General features: G+C 39.0%; 3 protein-coding genes across 18 annotated transcripts in view; 2 read left to right on the forward strand and 1 right to left on the reverse strand.

Moving 5' to 3' along the window:
• Positions 1 to 2,999, forward strand: part of tnika (TRAF2 and NCK interacting kinase a) — a 96,198-nt gene extending 93,199 nt beyond the window's left edge. For all 16 annotated transcript variants that reach the window (XM_047345005.1, XM_047345008.1, XM_047345007.1 and 13 more), the window contains 2 exons: positions 279 to 418; positions 1,265 to 2,999. In XM_047345005.1, the coding sequence (XP_047200961.1) occupies positions 279 to 418; positions 1,265 to 1,348 (224 nt within the window). In that variant the 3' untranslated portion in view covers positions 1,349 to 2,999. The remainder of the gene's footprint in view (positions 1 to 278; positions 419 to 1,264) is intronic.
• Positions 3,000 to 4,406: 1,407 nt separating this feature from the next.
• Positions 4,407 to 16,822, forward strand: slc2a2 (solute carrier family 2 member 2). Its single transcript, XM_047345022.1, has 12 exons — positions 4,407 to 4,704; positions 4,858 to 4,953; positions 6,113 to 6,318; positions 6,404 to 6,528; positions 6,618 to 6,733; positions 6,834 to 6,996; positions 11,164 to 11,270; positions 13,283 to 13,363; positions 13,519 to 13,623; positions 13,711 to 13,812; positions 14,238 to 14,441; positions 14,551 to 16,822. Exons 1-12 carry the CDS (start codon positions 4,690 to 4,692, stop codon positions 14,740 to 14,742), a joined length of 1,512 nt encoding a protein of 503 aa, XP_047200978.1. The 5' UTR covers positions 4,407 to 4,689; the 3' UTR covers positions 14,743 to 16,822.
• LOC124855281 lies at positions 8,462 to 10,798 on the reverse strand. The gene is made up of 2 exons (XM_047345021.1): positions 10,265 to 10,798; positions 8,462 to 10,169 (listed from the first exon to the last, which is right to left on the reverse strand). Exon 2 carries the CDS (start codon positions 9,557 to 9,559, stop codon positions 8,564 to 8,566), a length of 996 nt encoding a protein of 331 aa, XP_047200977.1. The 5' UTR covers positions 9,560 to 10,169; positions 10,265 to 10,798; the 3' UTR covers positions 8,462 to 8,563.
• Positions 16,823 to 17,688: the final 866 nt, after the last annotated feature.

Here is a 17,688-nt window from a genome sequence, read left to right on the forward strand (position 1 = left end):
TAGGAATATTGAACTCGCTGTTTTGTTTTGTTTTACTTTAGAAAGTCTCTTTCTTTCAAAAAGGACATACATTTTGAATGTGACTTGAAACATCTTTCTGTGACATTTGAACTTTTGATTCATAGGATTGCTTAAACTGTGGACATTTGTTTTGTGAAAAAATCAGCATGTAGTGCTAATATCTCAAACAAACAATGTTCACTGAGATCTGTAATATATTTTGGTTCCTATTTTGTTATGATTTAAGAGAACTAAAAACATTTTGCATCTTTTGCCAGCCTATATCCATTCTAATCAGATTATGGGCTGGGGTGAGAAAGCCATAGAGATCCGCTCTGTGGAGACGGGTCATCTGGATGGAGTGTTCATGCACAAGAGAGCCCAGAGACTTAAGTTCCTGTGTGAGCGAAATGATAAGGTAATTACCACACAGTATAGGTTGTTGTACTTTTGAGTAAATATTCACTCCACATGTTACATTTTATAAGAAAATGTATTGAAATCCTACTTCACTTTATACACGAGTTTGAAACATCAGTTGCCAGATTAGACTAATTTTACTGTAGTAGGACAGAAAAGCAAATACTTTTCCGACATTTATACCGACTTGATAGATTCATTCAATTCCTTGCAATGATATTCACATCCCTTAAATTTTTCCACATTTTGTCATGTTACAACTTCAAACGTCAGTTTACAAAGTAGATTAATAAAATCTGAGAATTTGGTCTACGAAGACATTGTCGTCCACCTAAATTGACAGACCTAGAAATGACAGCATTAATCAGGGAACCAGCCAAGAGGCCTATGGTAACTCTGGGGGAGCTGCAGAGATCCACTGCTCAGATGGGATAACCTGTTCACAGGACAACAGTTAGCCATCCTCAGCATAAGAAAGAAAGCCATAGGAAGTCCTGTTTGCAGATTGCTACGAGCCATGTAAGGGACACAGCATACATGTGGATGAAGCTGTACTGTCAAAAGCATCCAAAATCTAACATTTTGGCGTTAATGCAAAACCCTATGTGTACATCATCCTCATGGGGAAACGTGGTGGTGGTAGATTCATACTGTTGGGACAGAGAAGCTTTTGATGATTTTATATGTAAAAATGTTGTGTTGGTCAATCACCAAAAAAAAACAAGGACATTATATTAAAGTTTGTTGTTGTAACGCTCTTAACATGGTGCTAATTCTTTTAGAAGCATTGTACTCTAAAACACATAAAAGTTTGTATTTATTTTTTTCCTGGACTGTTTTCCAGGTATTCTTTGCGTCTGTACGTTCGGGAGGTAGCAGCCAGGTGTTCTTCATGACCCTCAACAGAAACTCAATGATGAACTGGTGATGTGTCTACTCGTCCGCTCTGCCTCGCTGTCCTGTTGGCCAGTCCTAAAACCTGCTGTGTCTGATGCGGCTAATGCACGTCAAACTAAATGAACCAGAACGACCCGGATCGTCGCAAATGAACCTTTTTATGCTCTAGAGACAAATGCGTAGTATGAAAAAAAAGTTCCAGAAGAGACTAAATATCCTAGACTGATCTGGGTCATGCAGAAGCCATTGCAATTTAACTGACTTGGACTGACTTTCCACATGTTCTCTTTCTTCTTCTTTTGCAACTCTCTGTTGTCTTTTTTCATCTCAAATGGACCAGTGCATTCTAGGGTTTACCTCTTTACACCTGCCTCCTTCTGCCAATTCTATTTCCCATCATCTGACTGCCTTGTCTTCTATTTTCCTCTTATCCACCTTGCGTGAGCTCATTCCTGGAGAGCTCTGAAGGAACTTGATAGTTGAGGATGTCTGAATAGCAAGACATAAGTGATTACAGGACTACAAATTTAGTCTGAAGTTTGGAAAAACAAGTTGACAACCTTTTTAATTTTCATTTACATCCTTCTCCACTTCCTCGCAGTTCCATCTTTCTGTGGTCTGAACAGACTCACTTCTGATTTCATGATTGACTGCATTTTCCTGACGGAGGCAGCGAGCGGCGCACTCTGCTGTGAAATGGGTCGTAACAATATGCAAGTGTGATATCTTTCTCCCTTTAAAATAAAATCACTGGTCCATTTTGCCGTCTTCTCTCATATCTTCTCCTCCTCCCCACTTCTTCTCCCTCTTTGTACTTTTTAAACTCTGAAGGTGCTGAATCATATTTACTGTAATCTTAAATCAACGATGACGGGATGTCATTCTTTTCATTTCTGTTCCTATTCCAATGAACATTTTGGAATCAGTGGTTTCTTTAAGTTGGTTCAAACATACAGCACATCTGTGTCTCTGAAATCAATGTGTGTGCGCACATCTGTTTATATTTGACTTGACGCTAACCTTTAAATCAAGTCAGAATCAAAGCTAGACATTGAAATCAAAATGAGGCTGTGTTTTATTCTTTTACCCAATGCGATCAAAGCAACATTGAGTTTGTTTACATGCACAGATATTACTGTATCTTCATAGTATGAAGTTTGAGTTTGTGCATCTGAGCAGTGTGCATTTAAAGAAGGCAATATACAGGAATAAGATGATTTTGGGTGTTTGTTTCTTTTCCCTTTAACAATGTGTGCGTTTTAATAAACAGCTTGTCCTGAACTCGACCTCAACAGGATCTGAGCTATTGTCCCAACTACTGTGTGCATGTGTAAAGCATTCACTGTTGAACACTGTGGGATCTTTTTAAATCATGCTCCACCCCTGGTTGGCTCATTGATTTTGGCTCCTAAATGTTTGTACAGTGCCTAGCATGATGTAAGCAAAATTTAATTTAAACGGAAGCCAAAACGATATAAAGCATTACTGATCACATTTTAACTGCTGTTTTATACTTTTATTGTTATTGCCGGGTTTTTCTTCTTCTTTACCTCTAATAGTGGTTTTGGGGAGGTAGATTTTGATTATGTTAATGTAACACATTGCTGATAATTATTTTGTCTTCACTGACAGATTTGCATCAATAAATATAAGTCTGATTTTGTTCATTGAAACCCTTTTTTATCAAAAAAAAAAAAAAAAACATTTAGCAGCCCATAGGTATGGTACAAATGTATTTTGTTTTTCTTTTAACCAATTCATTCTAATATGTCCATGTTGAAGAAAACAGATTGTTCTCCCAGTGGAACTGCTGCAGCTAATCCAGGCTGCCTCAGAGTGTTGTGACTTAAAGACACAATACATACTGCATATTTGCACCACTGCTGCAACAGTTGAGAAAATGTTGACCTAATGCCTTGTCTGCAGAGCATTAAACATTCAGCCCAAGATGGACAGGCAAAACTCTTAAGTATGGGAAAACCGGCGACAGTTAAGCCACATTGCAAAGTAACTTACTTCTTCTTTATGTATTATCAAACCGTACATTTTACAGCCTTCATCCCAAAACGCAGACAAGATTTGTAACAGGGGACATCCTTATAACAATACACTGACTTTTTCAACACGACAGGACTTTATTTTTTACAAACTGTGCCTGATTCCTTTACATTTTAAAACAAACATCTCATAAATGTTTTTTAACCGGTTCATACTAACATGTCCATGTTAAAGAGCAGAATAATGGAGATGTTCCTCCAAGTGTATTTGCTGCAATAATTATAGGATCTGCTGCAATGCATTATATTATGGCATAGTTACTCCAAAACTGGGTCAGTTGCAGATTTTTAAATTTAAGAGCCTAAAACTTTTAATTTTGTTCCAGACCTGTCTTATAGTAACTTTACTCCTGCAAACACTACTAAATTCTTCTATAGTGTCAACAAAAGAGATAAGAAGATTTAACAATCACTTTTTTAATAAAATTTTACCCATGTGAAATGTTTGTTGCTGTATTTTAAAGCACCTTTTACTACATTTACACTGTAAATGTTGTCTTCCATGCAGCTCTAAATTAGGTTCACAGATCTGCGCAGGCTTTTTTTTAGCAAAAATGTGTCAACCTACAGAAACCACCGTCTTCCCTTGGTTGTGCACGCTTAGCTTCCAATCAAGCGCAAGCGAGGTATTAATTGTCATCATGCCGGAATCTCTTCTATCAAATCTAGAACCAATGTAAACTTTACTGTTCAATTTGTGTTTTCCTTATTTTGAAATATCATTACTAATGTCCTGTTTTTGGGATTGATTTGTTTCTTTTTTCTTAAAGAGATGTTGAAATAAAAGTGACTAGCATAACAGGGGTCTGTTTGCCTGTTTGTGCACGTTAGTATCAGCCTCGACCCTCAGACTTTGTCCAGCCTAGTATATCATTAACAACCTGACAAGCATGTACAAGTTGGAGCATGTTTGCACGTGTATCAGTGTAGATGAATTTAATGCAAGTATGAATATGCATAGAAAAGGGTTAGCTGCCAAAAGATGAGAATATTACACCAAGGGACTTTGGGCAATCTGTGATTTAGTACCATATTTATTTAAGTTTTATTTGTAGTTACCACACAGAATATCTTGAAACCAGTGTTTTGTAACATAATATTTTACATACACACATCAAATGTATCTGAAATAATATGATAAGAGCTCATTCACAGCATAGATAGGAAAAGATCAATGTATGCTTTGAATATTTGCAGAAACCTGTGTGTGCGTGTATGTGTGTTGGTTGGTCGATTAGAGAGTGGACACTGTGTGATCAGGCATGCAGATTTCATTGATCATTACCAGCCTCCAGGCTAACACTCTGGACCCATCATGGAGACGGGAAAGGTACGAGAATTCTTAAAAATTACATTCTTTATGCATTTTATAAATCCAAAAGAAGTGTTTTTCCTAAATTTCTATATAAAGTTATGCTATAAAAACTCTCATATGCTCACTGCTGTAGATGTAGACATTAAACTGTGTGTCTGTGGTTTGCAGCAACTATCAGGTACACTGGCTGTAGCTGTGTTCACAGCAGCTCTGGGGTCCTTACAATTTGGATATAGTCTAGGAGTCATCAATGCACCCCAGAAGGTAACATACCCTCATCACTTTCACTGAGCCATGAAATAGCTTACATTTTTACACCCTCACTATTTGCTCTTTAAGAAAAATGTGCTTTATCATTATTTGCTGTGCTGCTGTATATAAATACAAAACCCTTAAAGACATTGTTTAGATCCTTTTTGGTTTTACCCAAAATAAGTTAGTTGTCTGATATTTATAGTCTGTAACACTTCTTTAACAAAGACAACTGTCAAGGACAGAGATGATACATAATTGTTTTTACAAAGAAAAGAATGTTCTTCAGAACAGACTGTGCAAATATTGCAAATGTTTCTCAGTCTTCTCAAGCATCTAAAATAAAATATAAACCTAATATTTCTTGGATCTATACAGTGCCTTGCCAATATATTCACATCTTCTGACATTAGATGTTATGTCACATTACAACCTCAACCTTTTATGTGTTTTATTGGGTTTTTATGTAATACACTAACTCAAAGGAATGCATTATTGTGAAATGGAAGGACAATGTTCCATGGTTCACCGAATTTATTGCACAACTGCTGACTTACAAAGTCGTGGCCATACAACTTGCATGACAGGTCAGGCAAGGAGAGCATTAACTAGAGAAGCTGCCAAAAAGCCCAGAGTAGCTGTTGAGGAGCTGGAAATCCACAGCTCCACAGTTGTGCACTGACCCCTCAGATCTAGCCTTTATGGACGAGTTGCAAGAAGAAAGCCATTGTTAAAGGAGCACCTCAAGAATTGCATTTAAAGTTTATCAAAAAGCATTAGGGCACAAGAAGGTTCCACAGTTATTTATTTATTTATTTTTGCATGGATAGGAAGGCAGGTTACATCGAAATACAGTATATGGAAATGAATATTGATGGAGCTAAATAAAGGGAGCCCTAAAATAAAATGAAGCCCTAATAAAAAGCATGAACGTTTTGATTTGTAATGTGGTGAAAAATGAAAGTTTAAATGATTTAAATACATTTGCAAGTCACTGTTCATTTGCTTTATAGAACTTTTTTTTTACTGGCATAGAGCAACAGTACACTAAAAGAGTGTAAAATGAATAAAGTAAGTTTTTTCACACTGTGCCACAAAACTACAGGTTATCCTCAACAATACTATATGAACTATGGATTAAATGCAGCTTTATTGTCTTTATATGTCCCAGGTCATTGAGAGGCATTATGCTATGTCTTTGGGTGTGTGGTCCGAGAGGTCAGCCCTATTGGAAAACAGCACCGAGGGAGAAGGTTCCTCAGAGGACCAAACTCATCCTGATGTGGTCATGTACTGGTCACTGTCGGTGGCCATCTTCTCCATTGGCGGCATGATATCCTCCTTCCTGGTGGGATTTATCGGAGACTTTAGAGGAAGGTTAGAGATTTCTAGAAAAAAAAATAGCACTGTCACTAATCTTAAAACACTGAAGAGGATGATCATTCATTTGTCTGTTTTGCAGAGTGAAGGGCATGCTGATGATCAACGTTCTGGCTGTAGCTGCTGGACTGTTGATGGGTCTTTGTAGGCTGTGGAAGCCCCACATAATGGTCATCACAGGGCGTGCCATCATGGGCTTCTACTGTGGTACATTGAAGCACCTGAAATTATCTTAACTTTACAACTCTCATATTTTGGCAGAAAAATGTTTTAATTTGTTAAAATGTACATTTCAGGGTTAACATCTGGATTGGTGCCGATGTATATTGGAGAGATTGCACCTAAAGCTTACAGAGGGGCTCTGGGAACATTACATCAGTTGGCCATTGTCATTGGCATCCTTCTCAGCCAGGTAGGTTGTACTCTGACGCACCTAAACCAGTACAGAGCATAACCTGTGCTTGAAGAACACAGAGAGAATGTACTCTAATATAAATGGTGTTTGTGTGCAGGTAATAGGTTTGGATTTTGTTCTTGGTAATGATGAAATGTGGCACGTGTTGCTCGGTCTGTCAGGAGCTCCTGCAATATTACAGTCCTTTATGCTGCCGCTGTGCCCTGAGAGTCCGCGCTACCTTTACATCCTGCTGGGCAAGGAGCAGGAGGCCCGGAAAAGTAAGAATTGAAATATACAAGAACAATAATGATGTTTTTAGTGTCTGGTTTTCTCTTATGTGAATACCTTAAATTGCACAATATAAGATAAGAAAGGCAGACCCCTCTCTCATCTGTCCTCCATGGATGTAAATGGTATGAACTTATGTACCGCCTTTTCAGTAATACAGACCACTTAAAGCCCTTTACACTAGAGCCACATTCACCCAGTCACCATCACTAATGCTCAGATTGGTAGGCAACTTGCGGTTAAGTGCCTTGCCCAGGGGCACATCGACATATGGCAGGAGGAAACTGGAATCAAACCCACAACCTTCTGATTGCAAGATGACTACTCTTCCTACTCCGCCAAAGCTGGGGAAAAATCGTCTGTATAAGATGGGGAAGATTTGAGGGGGAGGGGGAGAAGTGGGGTGAGAGAGCCGGGTTCGATCGCACCAAAAGGACATGCGTTCTAAAGCACCTTATTTTTTGTTAACTTTTTTGGCCACAAATAAAGCACACTATGGTTATTTATTGTGCATTGTAGACTGTTTTAAATTATTTTAAGCTACAATTTAGTGCTTCATAAGTGCTATCATAGAGCTGTAAACTGCTAAAATAATGTAATCTAAATATGATTTCTATTTTACACTCAATTAGTTAACCTGGCAGGAGACAGATTGATCTGTAAATAACATTAACTCTTGCATGTATATCAAAAAGAGTAACTAAAGCACACTTGGGCACAATGATCTTGGCTTTATAAAAAGCTCTGCATTGAGGACCCAGTATTATCAAATGGGAAATTTGAGCATAAAGCACAGTAAATCTTATGCCAGGTTAATTTGAGTTGTCAAAGTTGGTTTGACACCAGAACAGCAGGTGCATGACCTTCAGATAAACCCTTTGTTCTAAGTTTTATGACCAGTCCACTTAAGGTTGTTGACACTTCATTACTGTTTGAAGTACAAGACTTTCAAGGTATAATGGGCCCCAATGAATGTGCATTTATTGCACATGGATATCTCAGTTTATTCATGATGTAGAGTATACAGCAACCTATTAGCATGTACGGACCTACTGAATATATAGTTGTTTTCCCTTTAATATGGTTACCTTCACATAAGCATGCTAGAGCACATTACAGTCACTATCAGCAAATATCTAAACAAAGAGGTCAATAAGCTGAGTAAATTTCATTTGTTATTCATTATTTAAAAACATGTTACGTATACACACACACATCCTTTATATAAATGAACATATATACACACACACATCCTTTATATAAATGAACATATACACACACACATCCTTTATATAAATGAACATATACACACACACATCCTTTATATAAATGAACATATATACACACACACATCCTTTATATAAATGAACATATATACACACACACATCCTTTATATAAATGAACATATATACACACACACACACACACACACACACACACACACACACACACACACACACACACACACACACACGCACACACAATAAAATTAGTGTGAAAAAGTACCCAATTGTACTCCCTTATTTTCTCATCCTTCTGAGCCACTGCTCTTTTGGTCAGTGTCTCCCTGTTTGGGCAGTAAATCCTGCCTTTGTATTGGCTATGGCCAGTTTCTGTGGTGCGTGGCTCACCGCATTTAGTGCATCTGTTGGATGTGACTGTCCTTGTGTATTTGCGCTTTTCTTTTTGGGTTGTCTCTTGGGTTTGGGTAAGGCCTGTAGGTGTTGTTTTAGAATATGGTGGGCATATGATGTTTGGTGTAGTGGGGGGTGGCAGCAGAAGCAGTGGCAAATTGTTGCCTGCTGCAGTGGTTGATGGCATGTGGAGTGGCATATAAAAAACTGTTGGCTGATGGTTTTCAGCTCAGCTCTGTCTCTGACAGTGAGTTTTGTTTTTGCCTGGCCAGTGGTGTCAGGTGTCAGGTTGTAAGTGTGTTCATGTTTGTGTGGTGTGAATTGAGTGGGCCTAGCATTTACTGGGAGCAGTGGTTCACTGGCAATGGGCCGTTCCTGAGGCAGTACCAGCCCTTGTATCAGAATGGCAACATCTTGTGCTTTAAATCTTTTGTTATGCCACTGTATTAAGGTGGTCTGGTTTACAGTGACAAGTTGCAGGGTTGTGTCTTTCATAATAATGCCATTGTTCAAAATTAGCTGTCGAATTTTTTTGTAATCATTTAGAATTTGTGACCACCTAGAAATAGTTTGGTGTCCAATTTGTTTGGGGCTACTATGAATGTTGCACAACCTGATAAAGATCATTTCAATAAGTCGGCTGCAATCTGGCCATTGAGCAGCAGAACCAGAAGAACCAAGTACACACCTTTTTGTGCTTTCAACTCCTGCATAAACAACCTTCTTTTTGGGTGACCTAAATTGACCAGTGAGCAGTCGTTCCTGATGTCGTGCAGCATACAAAATCTGGTCCTTATCATTTTGCTCCAGTTTTTGCCAAAGACCCACAATGGTTTTGGCCTGCTTGTTGGTAAGAGTTAGGCCTTTTTCCTTTCGTAGCTCCACCAAGTACTCCGCAAGCACATCAACACGATCCATTCCTGCCCTACTGTGTTCATCCACGGCCTATGGAGAAATATTGCATTATGTTTTAAATATCTCAAAAAGCTGAAACATCCTTAATTTTCAAAGCACACTGATATTTAACTTACAACTTGCTCTGAAGATGTAGTTTGCCCAGGTAACCCCGACGAAACAGTGGACTGGACCACAGCAGACGACGCAGGCTGGAGCCCCGGCAGGTGAGTGGATTGTACCACAGTGGAGGACGCAGGCTGGAGTCCCGGCAGGTGAGTGGATTGTACCACAGCGGAGGATGCAGGCTGGAGCCCCGGCAGGTGAGGGGACTGGACCACAGCGGAGGACGCTGGCTGGAGCCTAGGCAGGTGTGGGGACTCAGCAGGGGGTGGAGCTGGCTGAGGTATAGGGTGGTGGTCAGGAACCACTGAGATCACATTAGATGTGTCCAGAAGTAAATCTGCAAGTGAAACCTCAATACTCTCAAGTTCCTCAAAGCCCTCATCGGCCTCTACTGGCTATTGTACTTCTATTTGCTCCAGCAATGCATCTGCCTCCTCAGAATCTGGTGCCATATCCTGCAGTGGTTCATTATTCTGCCTCAGCAGGTACTGCACTCCTATCAGTTCACCTGAAAATGCACAACCAATTTTGGATTACAAAAAAAAGAAAACAGCAGATAATTAAATACAGGACAATGAGCATAAAACATACAGTATTGAATACCTGTGTATTTTGCAGGTGGTGTAAAAGAGGGAACCAGCTTTTTGCCGAAAACCCTCTCATAATCGGTGTTCACACTATGAACCAGTTCGCCAGAGTAGCTGCGCAAATCAGATCCTGAATGCACTTCACATGCCTCTTCTGAACAACCCAGATGTGCTGCATTCGGATGGGGTCCAGAAGAGGAACGCCAAGCGAATCCTTTCCCTTGTCACTGATGAGCTCACCGATGAGCTGATCCAACAGCTGGATGGTTTGCTCTTCTCTACGCGTCCTCGTCCTGCAGTGCAGCTCCAACTCTTCCTTCGTCTAGTTGCTTCTCAGTCAGAGCTGTCCAGCCATGCCCTTTAAGCTGTGCACTCTTTGTCTCTCTCAGTTTATTAACATCAGCAGCATCCCACTCAAAAATACATGCCGACATACGAGCCATGAAAGTAGGGTACAGCTGGTGTGCGTCAGTGGTGCATCCCACAGCCAGGCGTCGCATAAAGTGCCAGATCACAACATCACTCCACCACAGCCACTAGAGGCAGCCTGGTAAATTTGGCAAAGTTTTTTTAAATTTCATTCAGCAGTTTGTTAAATGCAAAAATACAAAATGACCAAAAAAAACAAACAAACAAAAAAAAAAAAACAGCAGAGGTTCATGCATTGATAATGGTTCTGCTGGAATGTGTTCATAGCCAGAGAATAAGTAAATTCTGCAAACTTTTTAATACATCCCTTACCATCAGTGCATAGGAAAGGTATTTGAAACATTTTACTCATAGTTGAGAAATATTATGGAATAGTGACCTTTATTTAGGTCAAATATTATATATATATAACAATATTTCCTGTTATTGCATAAAAATCATTTATGCAGGTTTACGCCCCTGGGTGTTTTCATCCTCTCTTTGCAGGTCTGCATCGTCTAAAGGGGGCCTATGATCCTGCTTCTGATCTGGAAGAAATGAGGAAGGAGAAGGAGGAGGCAGACAGACAGCCACGGGTGTCAATCCGCTCTTTGGTAGGTCTCTATAAACATAAAGTTTTTACAGTACTGATTGTACCAAAAGCGTCCTAAATGCCCTAAAATAAGATGATAATTTATGAGTTGCATAATCTTACACTTAAGGGCTGCATGGTGGCGCAGTTGGCAGCACTGTAGCAGGAAGGTCCTGGGTTCGACTCCCAGCCAGGGGTCTTTCTGCATGGAGTTTGAATGTTCTCCCTGTGCATGCGTGGGTTCTCACCAGGTACTCCGGCTTCCTCCAACAGTCCAAAAACCTGACTGTTAGGTTAATTGGTCTATCTAAATTGCTCTTAGGAGGCATGGTTGTTTGTCATGTTGTATGTCTCTGTGTTGTCCTGCAATCGACTGGCAACCTGTCCAGGGTCTACCTTGCCTCTCACCCGTAGACTGCTGGAGTCTGCAGCCCCCCCGTAACCCACTATGGAATAAGCAGTATAGAAGATGAATGAATGAATGATAAAAAGTCTACAAAATAAACATTGCTGAAGCATTGTACTTTAAGCTTACCTTTTTAAATCTATGAAAGTGTTGCAGAACCTTTGGGTTTATATGATGTCTTGTTTCCTTGTGGCATATGATGTGGCAAAAGGCCCATCTTTCTTTGCCTTTCTTTAAAATGGAAAAGACAAAAGAATGTGACCTACAACTACCACAGATACACCGATATCTTCATAAGTCAAAAAAGTCCATGAAAATAGCTACTCGCCTTAAATGTTGCAGTCAGAGCGAGATAGTAGGTAGAAAGTTTAAAACCACTGGAACTGTGATAAAAAAAATATCTTCAGGGCTCACAGTTAGAACTACACCATTTTTTTCTACGTTGAGGTTATGGTACTGCTAACAAATTTATTTTCAAAATATATATATTAAATAAATTTGTTTATGCTTTATTATGTTTTTTTTTTTCCATTTGCAATTGATCATCAGCAGATAGGTCTGCATAATCCATTAATCTATTTGTTCACGGTCAGTTTGTCTCTTCAGTCAAAGTTCTGCTCTAATTACAGTTGCTGTTGTGAACTTTGGGACTGGATTGGGTTTACCAAACACCTGTCTTATTTGGCCACTACACTTGGTCTAATGGTCTGGAATTAAACTTTGGTTTTTGGAGTTTGACCTGTCTTGTATTGCTTTTTGGTCCACCCCCGCTAGGACCATTACATTATGTTGTATTAAAATATGTGGCTACTTTATTAGGTATATCATGCTAGAACTGGGTTGGAGCCCCTTTCACCTACAGAACTGTATTAATTCTGGCATAGATTTATCAAGGTGTTGGAAACAATAATCATATTAACATGACAGCATTGCAAAAAGCTGCAGATTTCTCGGCAGCACCTCCATGAAGTGAATCTCCCGTCCACCATATCCAACATTATCCTGCTAAAGTTTTCTGGCCCCACCATCTGAATATTGCCACCACAATTAAGACTAATCAGAAAAGGCAGCATTTTTCCATCTGATTTCATTCAGTTTCGGTCAGCCTGTGTAAATTGTAATGTCATGTTCCTGTCCTTGGCTGACAGAGGCGGTGTCCAGCATGGTCCTCTGCTGCTGTAGTCCATCTGCGTCCAGGATTTGACCTGCTGTGCATTCAGAGATGCTATTCTGCATATCTCGGCTGTAACAAGTAGTTATATGTATGAACTACTGCGGCCTCTACTGTATATCATGTCCAGAACATCTGCTCATTCTCCTCTGACCTCTGAAATCAACTCAGGGTTTTTGTCTATATGAATGCCGCTCAATAGATATTTCCTCCCTTTGAACAATTCTCTGTATTCCTGGGGGTTGTGGGTGAAAAAAATCCTTTTTCTTCTTTTTGATGCTTAGTTTAAACTCCAGCAAGTTGTCCTTAGCATCCCTAGATGCTAAAATACTGTGAGTTGTGGCCAGTTGGTTGGCTTATTTACTATTTGTGTTAAAAAGCAACTGAAGAGGTGTACCTAATGAAGGGGTCAGTGAATGTATGTTGTTTAGATTTTTGTCTTGCCTTTTTCTTCTAGATTCTCTCGTCTGTATATAGACAGCAGCTACTTGTTTCCCTCATGATGCACCTTTCACAGCAGCTGTCTGGCATTAACGCAGTGAGTAACAAAGTTTTTGATTTGATTTCATCCACATACACAGACTGAAATACCTACATTTCTACCACTTTTTCTAAACAAGTTAAGACAAACTGCTAAAATGTGACTTTATCAAGTTGGATAATCTATTCTTCCTTTTTGCATTTGTCTCCAAGATCTTTTACTACTCTACAGCCATCTTCTCCAAAGCTGGTGTCAGTCAGCCAGTCTATGCTACGATAGGAGTGGGAGTCATCAACACAGTCTTTACTCTGGTGTCTGTGAGTAATCCACTTTCACATATGCAACACCAGGTGCATGTGTTGCATCGTCCTGTTCTGTCTGTAAACATGTTCTCTGTGTCCCAGGTTGCATTGGTGGACAGAGCTGGGAGGCGCACTCTAACTCTGGTTGGTCTGGGAGGGATGTGCTGCTGTGCCGTTGCCATGACAGTGGGTCTCAGATTCCAGGTTTGTTCAACCGAGTGTAAGATCTTCAGTCTCAGCTTAAACTAGCTGCAGGGTTTATGAGACTTAGAAGCAAACTAATATACGAGTACAGCTCAAAAACTGAGAATGTCAGGAAACTTTTTTTGTCACTTATTTCAGAAAGTGAAACTCAGATATTATATAGATTCAATACACATAGAGTGAAATATTTCACGGTTTTTTTTCTTGTAATTTTGATGATTAGGCTTTACAGATAATTAAAAATCTATTAAATTAAATACCGTATTCATGGAAAGTTGAGTGGAAGGAAGAAGTATGGAAGGAATGGGTGCACCAGCAACAGGGATAACTACAGTCTTGAAATGATTGTCAAGCAAAATCTATTCAGTAATTAAATTTATGCAAGCATGAGCTGTATAGCAAAGAGCAACTATTTTTTTCTCCAGAATAACTTCTCCTGGATGAGCTACGTCAGCATGACAGCCATCTTTCTGTTTGTGAGTTTCTTTGAGATTGGTCCTGGTCCCATTCCCTGGTTCATAGTGGCTGAACTGTTCAGTCAGGGACCTCGACCCGCAGCCATCGCCATCGCCGGCTGCTGCAACTGGACCAGTAACTTCATCATAGGCATGACCTTCCCATACATTCAGGTAGGGTGCCAGATCTAGCATATGCAGTGTTCTGTAAACTAGTGCTGATCTCACATCAGGTCACATGATCAAACACTGACTGTAATTTTGTATTTTCATTCCTCTCCAGGCTTGGCTGGATTCGTATGTGTTTGTTCTGTTTGCCGTGTTGCTTTTTGGTTTCACCATATTTATTTACCTTCGGGTTCCTGAGACCAAGGGCAAAACGTTTGAGGAGATTGCTGCTTTCTTCCAAAAGAAACAGAGGATCAACAAAGACAACGCTGAACTGCAGCAGCTCAAAACATCCAGTGATGCTTAAACGAGTAACAGCAACCCTGCAAGAGGTATTCATACCTCTTACATTTTGTCATGTTACAACAACAAACTATGAAGTGTTTTATTGTGAATACATGATAGACCAACTCAAAGTACAGCATAATCGTGAAGTGCAAAGAAGATGATGATTGGCTTACAATCTTTTGCCAAGTCTACAGCCCTTTGCAGCCTGTAAGAGGTTTTCTACGATGCTACCCAGCATTTTTGCCCATCATCTCATCTCTGAATCACCACAGCATGATGCTGCCACCAGTGTGTCTTACGTATAGGATTGTGTGTTCAGAGCGATGTGCATGGTTTTCTGCCACACTGGCATTATGCATACAGGTCAAAAAGTACAGTTTTGTTCACATCTCATCAGAGTACCTTTTTTCACATAATTCTCTCCTACTTGGCTTGAAGCAAACTTTTAATGGAACTTACTGTTGCTTGTGTTTTGCAACTCTTCCATAAAGCCCAAATTTGTGGAGTTCTTAACCAGCAATTGTTAGGCTGACAGACTATCCCTCCTGAGCTGTGGATCTCTCCAGCTCCTCCAGAGTTACCATGGACCTTTTAAGCTTCTCTGATCATGCTCTCCTTGCTCATCCTGTCACCTTTGGTGGATTGCCACTGGTTGGTAGGTGTAGAATTGTCCCAAACTTTTAGCATTTGGCTAGGTTTGCTTCTTAACCTAACTTTATGCCAGACCTGTCTTGTGTGTTCCTTGGACTTCATGATGCTGTTTCTTCACTATTGTTCTCTTAGAAACAGCTGAGGCCTTCTCAGAACAGTGGAATCTATAGTTAGATAGAGATTTTTTTGATTAAGGTGACCTATATTAAGGGGTATCAGAGAGAAGGGGGATAAATAATGTAAATCAAATTCAGGTTTTAACAGTGATTTTTTTTTTTTCCTTGAAAACTGTTCATCCTTTTACTTCAACATCATGGTTATGCACTACTTTGTGTAGCTCTATCATATAAAATCCAAGTTAAATATTTAGAAGTGTGCTTTTGTAACATGACAAATGTGAAAAAGGTTCAAGGGGTTTGAATATTTTTGCATGGCATTATATTTTCCTCGAAGTACTGTTTATTAGGGACAAAGTACATGTATTTACAAAAGAAATCCCTTTTTTACAACAATATCACTTATAAATGGCACAATGTTTACATGCATTCAAATTATGATCATTTACTGCAGCATTGAAAGTAAAAGTCAACTATGTAAAGTGTTTTACAATGATAACAAACCATATAACCACCATATGTGGGCAAAAGGTTAAAAAACCTTTTAAAACTGGAGAAATTAAAGACATGTAAACCTAAAACAGAACGAAAATATAGTAGCTCATACAGCATTAATACATTTGAGTCCTAAAGAACAAGTACGAAACAGTGGTAGAGGGAGTAAAGATACTACAAGAGAAAACTGTGCCAGCTGCTATTATAGCTTTGTCAGCTTGTGTTCTGTGACCGGCCATAAAGCTGGTGTAATTGAGGGAGAATATAAAAAGTGAATAAACTAACAGGCAAGAGAAGGCAAAGCAAACATGTAATTTAATTGCACTGCTTTATCTAAAATATGCTGTAAAAGAAGATCTCCTGCCAAGTCTGACATGATTTCACAATGTGTTTACAATGACCATGAAAGACTTGAGATAATCTTAGGAGCTTTTATAGGAATAAAAAACAGTGTAAACACCCATAATTATCAGAAGGAACACATATTTGTATGTTAACGTAGCTCTTGTAAATGAATATCTTCAAAAATATAAACATATGTTTATATTTAGACAAAGAATTAAAAATACTTTTTAAGTTGCTTTGGATTTGTTTTGGAATTCACACAAGGTTTGAAAAAAGCAGTATGCAGTATCTATGTCAGTAAAAAAAATACAATTACAATTTTGCATTGCAAAAGTTTTACCTTTATGTCATGTATTTCTGTCATTTATCTTTCTTCAGTGTAATATGAAAACAAAATCTGAAAAGTTATAAGTTTTCAATATTTTGTTCTCTTTTCGTTTGGAAAAACAATAAAAGTATTGCTGTTATAATAAACAGTAGTATGTAAGTTTACATCCCCTGTCATTTCTCAGTTTTATAATGATCAGCTAATAGTATTAGCATTTTTGACACTTTTACTTTCATGTTTTAAGTGTGTGTTTCTATTATTTTGATGATTATGGAAAAGCCAAAGTAAAGATTTAACCATGGATCCCATGAAAAATGCTTTTAATACAAAAATCACTAAAACAGACATTGGTATTTTAGCAGCATAAGCTGCTGGAAAAGAACATCAGCATCTTCATAAAACTTGTCACCAGAGGGAAGCATGCACAAAATTCTCTGGTAGAAAGCTATGCTGACTTTAGACTTGATAAGACACAGTGAACCAACATCAACAGATGACATGGCTCTTGTGGAGATATATTATGTGTGTGCATTATTATTATTATGTTCATAACCAGTGTGGGAAATGAAATGTATAACCTGTGTTAGTATAAGACATTGTGAGTGTGATGAAGCAGAAAATACGGAGAGCTGAAGGAGTGTGTGAAAAAGTAGAGACTGACTTACTCCCTGCTTATATTAGTAGATACGAGTGTAGGTGCTGGGAGACAGGAACATGTCCTAATATGGTAGGCAGGAAAATGTGTGTACGTGACTATATGTGAGAAAAAACTGTAAACAGGGCGCTGCCCATTTTCATGTGTTTTAGTAAAAGCCATGTGCCCAGTGAGAAGCTCCGAAGTTGTCTCGGTGTGTGTCCCACAGAGAGCTTCCCTGGGCCAGGTACTTTTAATTCAATATAACGGTGTCTGAGTGTGTTATTTCAATGGGTGTGAATTCTTTCAGCTTACGGTGAATAAACGAACACGCAGAAGACCTCTTGGAGGGGGTGCTTCAACACTCCCCAACTCATTAAGCAACTTGAATTATGT

The sequence above is a fragment of the Girardinichthys multiradiatus genome, chromosome 19, assembly GCF_021462225.1.
Source record: "Girardinichthys multiradiatus isolate DD_20200921_A chromosome 19, DD_fGirMul_XY1, whole genome shotgun sequence".
In the NCBI taxonomy this organism is placed as follows: Eukaryota; Metazoa; Chordata; class Actinopteri; order Cyprinodontiformes; family Goodeidae; genus Girardinichthys; species Girardinichthys multiradiatus.